Below are 16,858 nucleotides of genomic sequence, written 5' to 3'. Positions count from 1 at the left end.
ACTAACCTCTTTTCCTTATTAGGAACCTTGCTTGCAAGCCTAGCTGTTTGCACCGCAGCGTCTGCAGAAGTAGCTTCAGGAGTTGCTCGCAGAATCTCACATATGAGTTGCTGGCATTCACTCTTCAGCATACCCAGTAAGAAATTAGCATTTATAAGTTCAGAATGTTCAAGATTCAGTTTCCTACAGCAAATGCATCATCCAAATCCATAAAAAAAATTACACTACAGGGAAGGGAATACCTGCAAAACTGTCAAAGAAAAAACTATGCTGTAGCCTCCTGTAATTTGTGATGCTTCAGAATCAAGATTCCAGTGAATGTCACCATTCATTGTCTTCAGTGTGCCCATTCCACTTTGTTCTGCTGTTTTAGATTCTAGAAGCTCACCAACGATAACATGGTTCTCTGAAGGCAAATCGCTGTAAGCATTAACTCCAAAAGTAAAAACACGACAATGCAAGTTGTAATATCTCACCAAGTATCCGAATGATAGCATCCAATATTGAGTCAAGAAGTTCTTTTGCTGCGGCTTGAGCAGCTCCCATGGGAGCCATACCCGAAGAGACCGGACTAACTGCCACTAGTGATCCAGCCAACACTATTCCATTCTGACGTTTCTCTTTTGGTGACTGATAGCTTTCTAACTGCCCTTTCAAGTAATGCAAGCCCGAGTTAGCAGTCCTCACAGGCTGGCCAGTGCCAGGCCTTGATGACTTTACAGCAGCGGCATAAGCCTTTATCTTGGATGTGATGACCTCACGAATAGTTGGTCGCAATCTTTGGCTGTTTGGGACCAGACAAGGTAATTACTTAATATCAGACATAGAGACCTTGAAATGAATATGAAGAGAAAAGTACATAAACACAGTTCACACTCAAATAGACAGGACCCCATTGGCACCTAATATATCAAACTCTTCTCCCATAATTAAGGGTCCAAGTTAAAATCCTCAGTTTGCAGTACCCAACCATGAACACCTAGCACCCTAATTATTGTTAGAAATATGAACTTCAGAGTATTATTTTATCCTTATTTGTCTGACATAGTAGGCATAAGCACTTCAGATTTTTGGTGAAATTCCTCATTTACATTCCCCTTTGTTTATTCTTCAATCAGACATTGGATCAAACAGCCGGGGGAAAAAATCTACTAATGAATCTTCTGTTTATGGTGACCCCTAGCTACTAGTATCACACTTCTCAAGCTCCAAGTTTCTCTAAATGGTCACCAAGCTACCACAAACAGAAATGTTCTTCTCTTGACGTAACAAATTCAATTACTATTAGAGCTCATCGTCGTAGATTTTTTTTCCCCTTCAAACGTTCTGCTTAAGTTCACCACATGCCTGAATCTTACTGGATCACTAGTGAAAAGAAAGAATTTTCAAGTGTTTGAGATTGAGTATCAACATTTTAAGTATCTCAGATTGTGTATTTTTCATAATCTACCAGTAGCTATGCTGGCAATCCACTAGGCATAAGACTTGTTGAGCTAACTCCACACCAAGTTCAAAGAGATAAGACACAATTACTGTCCCATCAGAAGATTCCTATTGGAGAAAAAGGTTGCAACCATAATGCAAGATCTTTGATGAAATAGTTCAAAAGAAAAGCTCAAGTTCATGGCAGATTTAAATGTTTGTAATGGATGTCCACTTGCTATAAACCAAGCAAACAGTCCAATTCAACTTAATAGCTCTAGGTTGACATAGCCCTATATTAAAATGGTTCAACTAGGGGCTAGCTTTCCAGGATCTCAACTCAAAAATTAAGGGTGTAGTGTTTTACGATTTTGGGGCATTTGATTGGGATACATAAGAAGATAAATTATAGTGGCTGGAAAGCTTTGGGTAATTTAGATTAATGGGGGGTTCTTGAGATAGGGATGAAAAGTTATTAGAATAGGGTGAAACTTGGAGAAAACTTAGGTAATGGTAAACAGAGATGATCCCTAAAGTTTGGGACAGTCCTAGTGGTTAGATAGGCGCAGACCTAAGTTGGAAATTTGGGTTCTTTGGGGAGAACGAAAAATAGAAACAAAAGAAAAAAGGATTTAGCATTGGGAAATTTAAACGTTTAGGAGTTCCTTGGGAAGAGTGAAAAATAAAAAGAAAAGAGAAAAGATATTTAGCACTGGGAAATTTAAAAGGTTAGGAGAAGAATTGGGAATGGGATGTGATTCAGCTTCGAGTCCTAGAAGAGAATAGCAGGTTAGATTGCTGATATGAATATTTGATCTTGCTATGATGTAGGTCAGTAGACCTACCTCAAGAGGAATCCCAAAGCTCAAAGGAAGTCCTAGGCCTGCCGCCCAGCAGCTTAAGAAGCACAGTTTGATTTCAGGGGTAGTTTGGTAATTTTAGCGGTCTTAATCGAACCAGCTTGGCATATTTATAATTAGGAATTGAAGTTCAATTCTGTTTTCTAATTATCATCTGAGTCGGTCTAAGTTGAGATAGGAGTCTTTTTAAGTTAGAAATAGAAGTCTTATTTGAAGTATAATTGGATATTGATTGTTGATTACCATCAGAAGTCATTGTTAAGGTGATAAATAGATGGCCTATACTTGTCACAAAATTCAGCTTTGAGAAGATAATTAATAAAGAGTCCGTCACACCCTAAGATCAAGGTGTAGTAGCTTCTCCTCAATGGCAAGGGATCTCCAGGTTTCGAGCAAGCAGTCTAGGGTATTCAATTGAGGGTTTTCTCCTTCAGCAGAATTCGTGGACTGTCTAAATCATCTCCATCCCAGCCCATCACTAGACCTGTTTATAGGTCAGTAACAAGTCAGCTTTTATTCCACTCATCTTTCTCTATATCAAACTGCCGTTTCTTCAACCCCTACCCCATTTGTCCCCTCCCTGCTTCTCCATAGCCCTAGAATTCATATCTCTTAACCCTCCATTAGAATTCCCCCACCTTGTAGATCCATCACCACCCCTCCCCACCCCCACCCCCACCAAAAAAAAAAAAAAACCAACACTTGATGCCAGCCTCAGCCCTGTTTACTTTCTCAGAAAACTAAGACCTTGATGCCTAATTTCCCTAGCCTAAGCCTAAAATCTTAATCTAAGAGTAAGAACAATAGGACCTAGATCTTCTAAACACTGGTCCTCAAATATTTAGTTTCCCTTTTGGAGTCTTAACTGACCTAACCCTAGACCTATAACCCAAAATCAGACCCTGTACACCCATCCAGGAAGCCCTGAAACCCTAAACAGCACTTGGCTCAACTGGCCAAAATCTCTTGAACCCTAATTATTCTGTTAATCATCCATGAATCTTGGTTAGCTGATTCTCAACCTGCTTAGGCTACATCAAGAGAAGGAGATCAAATTGCTTGAGAGAGAGAGAGAGTGTGTGTGTGTGTGTGTGATGCAGATCCAACACCAAATTATCCTCTACTTTCCTTTGAAATCAACCTAGGATTGGCAAATAAGGGTGTTAGGCCTTTGTTTAATAAGTTTGTATAGGCATGGGCCTATTCTATGGACCCAAAAGTCTAGCAAGCAGAGTACTAAAATAGGTGAATTAATTAGTTTAACTAGTCCAATTATGTAATTCCATCCAATTTAAATCATAAGAGTATAATGGTATTTCCTTACGTTTAATTTGAATTTAGACTGCCAGTGGTGCAGAACGAAACAATCTATCACCACTGTCCATGTCCATTACCTAGTCTGTTAGTCAGAAACACCAACACTTCCGAATTTTCTCAAGAGGCAGCAATCCAATTTCAGCCCTTCAGAACAATTCCTAAACCTTACTGCTCACTGTTATCAAGAGAAGTTCTGAAACCTCCTTCATTATACCTAGTACCTACTGCTATCAGTTTCTGCCAGGACTCAGTTTCCAATTAATATTATTGCATACTCTCTCTTCTGGGTTTTCCCCATTAAACATACGAATCCATAAGTTCGTCAAAATTCCTACATTAACTTCCACATGTTTATTGCCAATCAGGATTAAGCCCCCATGCTCCAAAACGAAATAACAGCTAAATTTTAGCAATTTTAAGTTCCTTTAGTAACTTTCAGGAGCCAGCAATATTTCCGACCTATTTGTGTGGGCAAAAATTATTTCTAATTCCAGTCCTTAGAATCTACTTTAAAAATAAAAAATAAGCTATGCCCAATACATCAAATAATAAATAAATGAGGAAACAAGCTAAATGTGCTAATTCCCTTGCAAGCTGTGTAACTACTACTAAATTCACCCTGCAAGGAAATGACTGATATTTGATACTAATTCATGCTTCAACTGAAATACGGAAAAACAAAAATGACATACCATATTATAGCACCAGCAGCTGCAACTTTGCCAAGTATGCATAGACACTCGACCATAGTCTGTAAGTACTTCACATGCAGTGGAGCATCATTTTTCTTTATTGCTTCCTGCATATATGGAAAAAAAAATTCAGCTCAAAATACAACACAAATATACGTCAAGTTAACATAGATAAAGACAATTGTCATGTTATTTTGAGGCTATGAAGAGCATACAATAAATTCACTAGGCATAGAGTGCGTTAGCCATGGTGGAATTTGACGAGAAACAAGCTTCACATCCTTCAGGGTACCATCAACACCACTTGTTTTTGAAGATGAAATATACCCATCTGAGGAAGCTCCATCAAGCATCTCCAAAGCACTCTCATCATCATGACCATCAAAAGAACTGAATGAACATTCACAGTCAGTTTGAAACCATTAAATCAGTATTCCTGGAATCATAAGTTAACAAGGTTACTGTTATCGGCAAGAGGGCTCTTAATCAAGGTGCTAATATTTGTGTGCATGTGTAAAAATTAAAATCAATTGCCAAGCAGTGCAAAAATGTTAGCTTCCTGTTGATTCAAAGAGTGAGCAATTTATTCAATCAGCCTATGAAGAAAACCCACTAGAATCAGTAACCGATTCATTACGTCGATCAAGGAGAAGAAAGAAAAAGAGGGAGTAAGAAGAATTGATAAAAAATAAAGTTTCCCTATTTGACATCCCTCACATTATAACTGTACTCTATTTTAAAACCAGAAAGAAAAATACATAATACCCCCCCCCCTTTTACGGGGGTGAATAAAAAGTATATTAGTGAAATCCTGAAGGGGAAGGGGAAAGAGGGGGGGGGGTGTATAAGAGCAAGAACTAAGGGCAACATAAAGGCAGGATGTAATCCCCAGGTAAGAACGACATGCCTATTCCTAGGTCCTAAAGAGGTGTATCTTTTTCCTCTTTTTTTTTTTTTTGGCGGTGGGGGGGGGGGGGAGCAAATAAAGCTTGGGGTTGACATCATTGGAGATGCATTTCCAAACCAAATCATTTGACTAAGATTTCGAGGTCCGTCTCCTAAGATAGTAAGATTCCTCTGCAACCAAGAATGGGGGAGATAATGACTCCAAAAACTAGCTTGCTGAGAGAAAAATCAAGAAGCCCAAGAAGGATTAAACCAAACATTGCAATTCCAAATCAAAAAGTGCAGCATCTACTTCAGGGCCAAATAAAGCAAAAGGCTTTCTTTCAAATAATATAGGTAAAGGGGCAAGAGAGAATACAGTGGTTGATATCTTCAAACATCATTCCAACAGACGGTACTAAATGGAAACCTAGATATAGTAAGGAAGGAGAAAATACTGCATTGGGAGGAGGAAAAGGTTTATCTGTTTTCCAAGCAGTGAAAGGGTGCCAAGGCATATGATCTTTGAACCAGATGAGTTTGGACAAAGAAGAACAGTGAAGGTTGGCCTAACGAAATCCCAAGCAAAGAAGAGATGAAAGAACCTAAGTGTGCAGGGAACCAACCACTTTATCCAAAAGGGAGGCGTGAGCAGGAAGACGGACCAAGTATGATAAAGGAGACAGAGAGGCAGCTTCCAAAATCCCAAAGGCAAAGACAACGCGAGGCACAAATAAAGTTGTAAAGAATACCAAAGGAGTTCCAAGGGTCAAGCTTGAACGAGATGGCGGTACCATTAGCTATCACCAAAGAGGTGGCAGTAAGAGCTACGGTGGATGAGCAAAATTGTCCACTAGACGAACAATTGGACCCAGATGACCCATATGAGACCATGTTTGGAAGATATTTTCCAGAGTCTTAGAAGGCCAACTATATTTTAGTCACAGATTATATGAACACGAAGGCATTCTGTTAGATTTGGAAGACAAATGGAGGTCCACCTGGTCCGATGGAAGAATTTGGTGGTCTCCTAATCCTTTCAGAAAGCCACAAACGAGAGATTCCCGGGCTTCATTGTAGATAAGGGAAGAGCATAGATTCCACAATGTAGGAAGATTAAAGGACAAAATTTGATTAGCACAAGTCTTACCTTTCTAGAGCTGCAGACTTTTGCAGACGAGATCCAGTATAGGAGTGTAGTGATGACCAATCAATGTAGTAGGGATAAGAGGAAGTCAAAGATACTTAACAGGGGGGAACCCAAGAGAGAAACCAGTCAAGAAGAGGACAGAGGAATTATTAGTTTCAAACAATCCCAAGCGGAAGATTTTGCATTCATTGACAGTTTGACACTACAAAGGAATTCAACAAAAGAGGACATGCAGGAGATAACCAAGGTGTAGGTGGCTTTGCAAAAGGAAATGAGATCAGCAGCAAAGTGAGGCAGGTAAGGCTGAGACTGTTGCATTTAGGAAGGACAAAGATCAGAGGAAGGTTGGTCTTAGCTTGGATGCTTCTAGAGAGGACTTCAAGAAAAAGGCAGAAGAAGAAAGGGGAAAGGTGACAAACCTGGCAAATGGCCAACAGCCAAGGAAACAAGCCCAGCAGGAATGCCATTGATGATTGATGAGGGGGAGAAAGCAAAATAATAGCCTTTCACTTGATGGAGACCCCAAAATACCAGATCTACCCCCGCAGCACATCTCAACATACGCTTGTGCTATCGATGATGTTGTACTTTGAGTTGGTATGCATGCAAAAGCTTCATTGACTTGGAAATGGACAAGCAAAGAGCTACATTTGGATAACTAAAATAGTGTCTTTTACTGATAGATCACTTCTTACTCCCTATTGATCTGGCCGAGCTTCATTCTTTTTGAAGTCATTTCATTTGGAAACCTCACAACCCTCAAGCACCAACAGCACCACCATCCCCCCCCCCCCACATGAAAATAAAGAGGGGAAAATGAAAATGTCATCTTTCATGTAGATACCCTGCATACAGGAACAAGATACTCCACCAAACCACCTCAGCAAGAAACCATAGAATTGCTTACTTGTGCTTCAAGTGTAAGGGGGAAGTATTATTTATATAAAGAAAGAGCAGCAGTCTTGAACCATTTTTGCTTCTGGTTGGACAACTCAAAGGCACTATCCAAATAATATCAACAGTAGAAAGGAATCTTCACACTAACAAATAAAAATTGTAGCTCCAATGTTCACACATAACCTCTTGCAAAAAGGCATAATAGTAGGCAAAGGTATCAGTAGGCAAAAGGTAGTATTGGTTACTGTAGACCAAGTAGATAAGTAAAAGGCAATATAGGTTACTGCGGACTAAGTAGGTAAGTAAATATGGGCTACTAAGGACCAAGTAGATAAGTAAAAGGCAGTATAGGTTACCGCGGACTAAGTAGGTAAGTAAATATGGGCTACTAAGGACCAAGTAAGCAAATTAACATAGTATAGGTTACTACACACCAGATAGAATGGTAAAGCTAGTATAAGTTACAACGGATCAAGTAGGTAGATAAAGGGGGTATAGGTTACTACAAACCAAGTAAGTAGATAAAAGGTAATATGGGTTATTGCGGACTAAGTAGGTAGAAAAAAAGGCTCCAATCTCCCCCTCACGTGTAATATACACTTGGATGAATAATGACAACCAATAATGTAATTCAACAACATCAGTGGCCAACAACTGTAGTTGATTCTAATAAATAGGACTAAAGTTTGGCCCCAAAAAAAAAGAGGATTGCAGACTTGCAGTAGCCTTGGTAGCAATTTGGGCATACTTTAAACCCTAATATAAGTCAGTAGCATAGTAAATCCACCAGCAGAACAAGTTTCTTATTCACCAAAGAGACCAAACAAGGCAACAATAAATCAAACCCAGCAAACTAGGTCCTTTATGCATCAAAACACTAACTAGAGCAGCATAAAACAAGTGGGGCATAATAGTTGTCATAACTCATAACAACAGTGATAACGCCAATAAAAAATGACCTTGACATTACCACAAAGTGGTAGCAAAAGTGTAAAACATAATCCAGATGAATCAAGAATTTAGTGAAGGTTAATCATGCAGTCCTAGAGATCTGAAGGGAAGAAGAAAAAAGAAAAAAAAGGCAGCTCGACTCAAAAAAAAAATTAATGAACCGGTAGCACCAATGAAGATAATTCATTCTGCTTTATGCAACAAGACAAGGATCTGAAGTCGATTCTCGTAAAGTAATATCACAGCAGCAATAACGAAATAAACTCAAGGCGAAATCCTATTTACCCGAAGAAAAGAGGTTGTGATCAACATAGTTGTCAAAGCGGCAAAGCGATTGGGGGCTCTGTCTAGGCGATTAGGCGACAAACTGGCGCTTAGGCGACAATAAAGCGACTAAGTTGGGTTAAAAAAATTTATACAACTACTTTTTAATACAAATATTTTTTATAATAAGCTAAACAAACATTCAACAAAATTATTCATATATAGTTTAGTGAAATTATTTTACAAATTATTTTTAACATGACTTTTTTCTTAAATATACATGAATAATATTAGAATCAGAATTGATGTATCCATTTTTTCCTTTTTTTTTTACCAAACAGTGCCGACATTATAAATTAATAGATTTCATTAATCCAATTTCCAAGTCATTGTTGATTTAATGGTTCATTGATTATCGATGTTGAGTATGGCTCATGCTTCACATTCTGTTGCCGACAGGCACTTTGGGCCTCGGAGTTCATTTGCAAATTGGGCCTTGATTCCGAAATGACTCACCTATTTAAATTTACATACGGCTTTGTAGAATAAATTACGATTAACAAAAAGTAAGAAAAAATAATATGTACAAATTACAAAATGTTAAAAAATAAAATAAAATAAAATAAAAAAGAAGAAGAGAGAGAGAGAGAGAGAGAGAGAGAGAGAAGAAGAAGAAGAAGAAGAAGATGTTTTAGTGTCTAGGCAGCAATAAGGCGCACAAGGTGGCAAAGCGGTAGTGCCTAGGCGAAAAAGCAGCCAAAAATCAGCTTGTCAAATTAAGCGGTCGAAAATTAGGCAGCTTAAAAACCACTTTGCCACCTAGGCAGACGATTTGACAACAATGGTGGTCGATTCTTGGTAAATAGGACACTAATCAATAAGAACAGCATAAATAACAGCAGGGAAGTAGTAACAATCACAGTCCAAAAGCATCTTCAAAGTATGCAACCCATATTACATCGCAACCCAGAGAGCTGGAGAAAAAGGAATGGTCGCAAGTTCTTTCCTTCACTTTAACAAGCAGGTGATATGCAGGATATCAATGCAGAATCCTTCAGCAATAGTAAGAGGGAAACAGTAGGTTCTTTCCAGAATTTAAAGTCTCTCCAAACTAAACAAATAATGGTAGAAACAACCTATGTCCTTTGGGTATTCAGTAGCAATATTAGATAGACAAATATCATGTCATAAATTGGTAAAGAAGGATCTTAATTACATGAATACAGCAGCGATAGGTGGCTGCATGCCAGGTAGAGAAAAACAGAGAAGACTAATAAAAAACTGAGAGAGAATAAGAAATCCCTAGGCTGATCAAACCTGCTCTGATACCATGTTAGAATCATAAAAGAAAATTCAACTGAAATTGTCAACATTTCGATTGAAATGTTTGCATTTTTCAAAAACGAAACGAAATTCTTATTATTTCGGAAAAGTGTCAAATAGCAAATTTGGACCGAAATTTCGGAGATTTCGACCATTTCAACATTCAAACTTGTTGTTCCTTAGTTTTTGTTGATTTCGATCCCATTTTCACCTAATTTCCACAACTCCTTTGCCTTCAAACACCTCTTTTGCTCATTTGTTGCCTCCAAACGCCTCTCAAGCCACAACAGCTACAAAGAAAACTCCGACAACAATAGAACGTGAAGCATGAGCCATACCCAATAGTTCCAAACTTTCCCTTTTTTATTTTTGTTTTGTTCATGCCTTGAATGATCTTGTATTGCCTTGAAATTAATATGTGTTTAGCCTAGGACTATGACTTATGATTGTGTTTTGTTAAACTTATTTTTTATTATTTGCTACCATTTTTTCATTTTCTGACTTTAATAATTATTTTCTAAAATTATGTATTTTTATTTTATGTATATATGATATATAGGATTCAACTTTGTATATGTGAGACACCATCACTTGATCTAGTCGGTCATTTATTTTATTCTTGTTGTATATGTAACCATTCCACCAAACAATTCATCTATGCTGATGATTCTATGCTTGTATACAATACAGTTTACACTTGTCGAAACCAGTCATCTATTAGTATACTTGAATGATAAATTTTCAATGTTTTTTTTTTGGCAAATACTAGTTCCATTGTGTTTATTATGCTTGGAATGGGTAGTATGCAAGAATCCTAATCATTTTAAGTCCATATGAGGTCCGAAATTGAAGTTCTGATTTCTAGAAAAAAGTGTCCAGTTTTGACCGAAACATCGAAATTTCGGCCTTATGCAAGGTCGAAATTCCTGTTTCGGTCGAATTTTCTTTCTTGGTTAGAATTCCAACACTTGTAATCAGCCTAGGAATTGAAAAGAAATTCAGAAAGAAGACAAATAGAAGAACACTGAGGAAGAAGAGAAGAAGGGAGAGAGCTCGCATATATATCCTATGGCTCTCCCCTAGTACTTTATTTATAATGTAAAACCAAGTCTTAGTTTAGGAAAGTTTCCTAAAGTGAGTTACAAGCTTACAGCAAAAAAATATTAAATTAAATATTACATAGAATCTCCCAAATCTATTAAAAGGGAAACTATCCTCGGGAGATTTCTTGTCAACCAAGCAATAAGAAAAATAGAAAGCAACTAAAACAAAAGAACCTAAAATAGAAACAAAAGGAAAATATAAAGTATCTAAAAAGGAAACTCCTAGCTGCAGCTCTAAAAATTGTGCTCCAAGGCTTGCGCACCAAGGCAACATCTCCATTACTAGCGCAAATCTCAACAAAAAGGAAAGGATAAAAGAAATAAATCAAAAAGAAAGAAAGATGTGATTTCTTTTAGTTTGGTAAGGCTTTTTTATTTTGGTAGGTGGGGGGATAAAAAAAAGAAGGCCAAAACAACATAGGGGTATTTTTGTCATAAATTAACGGTTCCCATTAACTAAGTGTCCTCATTTGGTCATTTCTGGAAAACACGGGATGCAAATGCATAAGGAAAAAAAATTTGGGACTAAAAGTGACCTGAACCAAACCTTAGGGGTTTCAGATGAAAGTTACCCTTCGTTTTTTTTTTTTTATGATAAGCTTTCATAATTATGATTATTTAATATCTTTTAGCTTATAGTAAAACTATATCAATTTTTGGAATACTACTTGTGCCACATAAAATAGTTGTACTAAAAAAGTGTATACCGAAATGCCTTGGTCACCGTATTGCCACCTTGCCGCCGCTTTATTGCCAAGACACTTAAGCGGCCCCAACCGCTTTGGTCGCCTTGACAACCATTATTTGTGCATCATATACTTAGTTTTGGTTCTCCTCATCTTAAAATATCTTGTGCTTCCAAGGTCCATATCTCTAACTTAGTGTTAATACCTATTTTTGCCTCATCTGCAAAAGAGATATCATCCACAAAGTCATACTCACATAGTTACATGTAGTATTACTACCTCTTCCACAACAACACTCACTTACGGCCATCTATACCATCATCAATTGTGATAGTGGAGTACCACGAAAACACCAGCTCAATAGAAATTTAAAGTCCTCAACCATTAAGATAAGCATTTGGAGACCAGGCTGAATCTTATGGGTGCCAAGTGCCAACAAGAAGATTGCCAAAACCGAATCTATCTGGGATAGAAAACCAACACACAACTGAAACTCAATCGACGCTTTAGCTTTCCAAGTCCAAGCCCATCCCAACTCAAGTATTCCATCCAAACTTGGGGTTTTCTCATGTTGTGATTGAACTCAATGGCAGCTCCATGCCTCCATGTCAAGTCAAATTTGAATTGGATCACCTAGCTCCCAACCCAGTTGCAAATTCCGTTATCCGATTTGATCCACCTAATAGCTATGACACCTACACCACCACCAACCAACCAAAATTTGATATCTCGCAAGATATCTATCTTATTTGAAAGGCAAAGACTCAAAAGTAGTAAATCTTGGTTCAAGATCTTGGTCAAGTTGATATCTCGAACCAAAATTTTGGTTCAACCCAGTTTCAGACCAAACCAACCCCTATACAAAAACAACAACAGCAATAAGAAGCCTTTTCCCAACAAAATAGGGTTGACTACAAGGATTCTTGCCTTCCAATTTGTTTGAGGCCGTATTAAATACAAGGCCTAAGCTATGCATATCATTTCTCACACTTCTCTTAAAGTTTTCTTAGGTTTACCCTAGATCTTTTAATTCCTTCAATCTCGATTAAAAAACTTCTCCATACAAAGGCATTTATAGGCCATTGATGAACATGATCGTGCAAACTCAAACAACTTTCTCATAGCTTATTATTTAACAGAACTACTCCCAGACCGGCTCTACTATGATCATCCCGTATCTCATCCTTCCTCATTTTGCCACTCATCCATCTTTACATCTTCAATTTTACTACACTGAGTTTATCTATATGATGCTTCTTAACAGTCCAACACTTTGCATCATACATTATAGTTGGTTGTACGACGGTCGTATAGAACTTTCCTTTGAGCTTTAAAAGGATATGTTGATCACACAAAACCCTAGGCATACCTCTCCACTTCATCCATGCTATTTAATTCTTTGCAAAACATCATCCTCAATATCACCTTTTTCATTGATGATCAACCAAGATACCTAAAATAATCGCTTTGTAGAATCTCCTCACCATCCACCTAATCATGACTAAAGTTACACACTAGATACTCCATCTTCGTTCTACTTAGTTTAAAGCGTCTCGATTCCAAAGTTGTTCTCCATGATTCTAACTTGGTATTAATCCTACTTATGTCTCATCTATCAAAACAGTATCATTAGCAAAAAAAAACATACACCAAAGAACCTCATCTTGAATGTCTTTGGTTAATTCATCCATAATAAGTGCAAATAAATAAGGGCTTTAAAGTTGATTCTTGATGTAGCACAACTTTAATTGGGAATTCATCATCTTCCCCCCCCCCCAAGTTCTTAAACTTATCACTAAATCATCATACATATCTTTAACTATGTGTCCATTCCCACATATTTACCTGCAACATTTCTTTTCTCTAGTACTTGCCAAAGTAACGGTCTGTGAATTTTATCATAAGCTTACTCTAGGTCGATAAAGACCATATGTAGATTTTCCTACACATGCTATACCTTTCAATAAGTCTCCTAATATGGTAAATAGCTTCCATTGCAGATCTTCCTGATATAAGTCAAATTGGTTCTCCGTAATGGTGGTTACTTGTATTAAACGGGTTTCAATTACTCTCTCCCATAACTTCGTAGTATGACTCATTGATTTGACGCCTCTATAGTTATTAGAGCTTTCAGTATATTATAGAAAAATAACATATATAAAACACTAAGTTAAATATAGCTTGCTTCTCCAAATGAGCATTTTACTGCATTTTTGGTTTAAAGCAACGATTATCATATAAAGATTTATGGAAATTTCAGGTTATAGAGAAAACTTAGTATCGGAAAGTTGAAATTTTCACCTACCACCAAAAATTCTAGTTAATATTCTTGAATTGGCAGTTTAACTTTTTATCCTTTTGAAATTTGATTTTAAGTATCTTTGTTGTATTAAAATAAGGGGTCATTTTCTATTTGTGAATAATATCTTAAGCTAAAAGAATAACAAATATAAAACACTAGATAAATGGTATCTAGCATAAATAAGTGCTAGAAGCTTGTGCACCAATTTAGTCAAAGTATGGCACCCTACAATAAGGTGGCCTCCTAGGCCCCTATAAATAAGCCTCGATGCCTAAGTAGTGCCTTGGCAACACCTAGACAACAATGCATTGAACTGCTCAGATGTTATGTTGATACATCTAACTCACTTGCCTCATACAGAGTAAGAATGTCTCTTGGTCAGTGAGTGATGTACATCTAAAGACAGCAGAGGATTTCCAAACACTCGGTGCATAGAAGCTATGAAAACATATTCTTAGAATCTTTTGTAACAATAGCAAGAACCTAAGATGTAAACCCAAATTTAGGGCTAAGGGTATTTTGGAAATTTCCCTAAATCTAAGGGCTGCCATGGTACTACCTTTCGGCGAATTTCCGCCGATTAGCCAAGCAGCAAACTATTTTCGGCATCGAAAACAATATGCTCTATGTCGCCAGAAAATCACCGATTTTCTGGTGAACGGATCCAATCAAAGTTCGGGCAAAATTTCACAGAACCTGACATCCATTTGCCGGAATCGCCGAAATCTTCCCTGCTACTCCTTCCTTTCTCTCTTTATGCGAAGAACTTGGAATATATTTAATGGATTTTTGCGATACTAGGGTGTGAGAGGTTAGGGTTTTTCTCGCTAACAGAGTCGACTGCGCACTTTGCTTCTGAAAGGAACCAACACTAGTGATATTTGCGATTCCAGCTATAGTAAAACAATCAGCGATTCCAAAGTCCAAACAAGATGTACTTGAGGAGCCAACCACCGAGGTAGAAGAATTCAGAAGAAAAGGGGATGGTCTCTACAATTGTGTTCTAGGCATCTGATCATAGAAGAATTTCAACTCCTTGGTTCAGCGATTTTTTTCTAAGTAGCACTTTCCCTTGAACTACTGGATTTGGCGATAAGGTTTGAAATTGCTGGGTCGATTTTCAGCACTCTCTCTTCATCTCTGCTTCTCTTTGCCGGAACCACCGTCACAAATAGCCACCCATCTAAGCTTCATCTCTGCCTCTCTTCGCCAGAACCATCATCGCAAAGGCAATCAAGTCAGTCTTAAAAAAGATAAGAAAATGACACAGGAGAAACACAGAAGGGGTTGATGAGTAAGTAGCAAGGGCAAATATTTAATGGCTTTCTAAAATCTGATCCATTTGTTCAAGCATCTATTTAAAAGTACCTTGGGAGCCGAGCAGTCCACATCCACATTAATATTTATTATTTAAGGAGTGACCTTCTGTATGTCTCTTGATGTTGGTGAAATCTGGTTTTTTATGACCGCGAATTTCGCCTGGCCCGGTTCGCCAAGGTGCAAACCGGCAAAATTCGCCGAAACTTCGCACCTTGAGGGCTGCCCAGGAATTCCAGCAAAGAGGAGGGATGATTCAGGGTGTTTAGGGTATTCTAAAGCTCTGAAAATCCTGCTGTCACAATAATTCAGATCTGAGCTTTAACTAAAATTTAAAACCAGGGGTTTGGAGGGAATTTTGGCCAAGGGGAAGGGAAACCGTCTTGCTATTCTGCAGTTTTGGAACTGGTCTTCTTGCTGTTCTGCAGTTTTGGAACTGGTCTTCTTGCTATTCTGCAACTTCAGAAATGGGTTTATTGATCTGGACAATAGGATATGATATGGATTTTAAACAGATTCAGATTTCAGAATTTTAAAATCTGCAAAATTTTCCCTAAGGAAGAAGAAGGTAAGTAGAATTTTTTATAGACCAAGGAACCTAGGCTGAATTGGGAAAATAACAATAGAGCTAAAACCTAGGGTTAGGTGCGATCCTAGGGGAAGAGAAAAGAAGGCTGAAGGGGTCGGGGAAGAGGGGTTAACAGGGTGTGGGGTCTGCTGCTATCACACAGAAGAAGGGGGAGGGGAGGCATGGGGTTTTGCTGGAACAGAAGGGGAAGGGAGAGAGAAAGAGTTCAATGGGGGTGGGGATGGGTTTCTTAGCCTGCCGCAATAGGTGAAAGGGGCAGGGAGGGGGTGCGAATGAAAGGAGAGGCAGGGGAGGGGTGGGGGCGATTCGTTACTAGGGCTGCTGTGATTGATTGACTGGATGTTTGATGATTGCTTGTAACTACTGGAATGAAGAAGAAGAAGCTACTATTGAAAAATTTATACTCAACCAGGGCCCCCTCAACTAGGAAACCCTAATCCCAAAACTCAACACTAATCATCCAAACTGAATATTACATAGACTGTTAAGCTATTTATAGCTTTCAAACGACTCTAACTTGGTTGGGATTCCTTCATAGACAAGGATCCTACCAGTTGCCCAAAATCTTGGATTGGAATCTAACTAATTAAAAAACCCTAACTCTAGATGGGTTTCCTCTATAAATTAGGATTGCACCACATTACATGGACTCTTGATTTGGAATCTACTAATTAGAGAAATAAATGTTAAAATTAAACTTTAAGTCAACTTAAATAAGCACAAGCTGAATTCTTTTTTAATTAATAACCCGTGTGCCAATTTAAGATAACTAAGAACTCACAAACAACTTCTAATTAAAACAAACTCCTAAGACCAATCCATACACAACCCAACTTGCTAATTTAAACTCAAATAAAATTCTGAATTATTTTCCAGAATAAAAAAGGAGCGCAAAATGCCAAAAAACCCCTAATAGGAGTTTAGCCACGTTAGGATGGCTTCTTGGAGCCAGCTGGGGTGCCCACTTAGGGTTTCGGCTATGGGGTCCTTACCTAGGGCGATTTGTTCTACATTAAACTTCTCTTTCTGATGGAATCAACATTATTCCAGACCCGTTGAGTCATTAACCAACGGTAACAGCTGAACTTAAATAATACAAA

General features: G+C 38.0%; 1 protein-coding gene across 4 annotated transcripts in view; it reads right to left on the bottom strand.

The window, feature by feature from the left end:
- Positions 1-16,858, bottom strand: part of LOC149021322 (exocyst complex component SEC8-like) — a 59,442-nt gene that overhangs the window by 28,063 nt on the left and 14,521 nt on the right. For all 4 annotated transcript variants that reach the window (XM_089149573.1, XM_089149574.1, XM_089149576.1 and 1 more), the window contains 5 exons: positions 4,507-4,681; positions 4,292-4,398; positions 477-784; positions 243-406; positions 7-122 (listed from right to left, as the gene is read on the bottom strand). In XM_089149573.1, coding sequence (XP_089005699.1) covers positions 7-122; positions 243-406; positions 477-784; positions 4,292-4,398; positions 4,507-4,681 — 870 coding nt within the window. The remainder of the gene's footprint in view (positions 1-6; positions 123-242; positions 407-476; positions 785-4,291; positions 4,399-4,506; positions 4,682-16,858) is intronic.

The sequence above is a fragment of the Hakea prostrata genome, chromosome 3 (assembly GCF_041222555.1).
Source record: "Hakea prostrata isolate BN-2017 chromosome 3, UWA_Hpros_2, whole genome shotgun sequence".
Taxonomy (NCBI): domain Eukaryota; kingdom Viridiplantae; phylum Streptophyta; class Magnoliopsida; order Proteales; family Proteaceae; genus Hakea; species Hakea prostrata.
The sequence above is the reverse complement of the archived record's forward strand: the minus strand, read 5'-3'. Positions and strand labels throughout refer to the sequence as shown.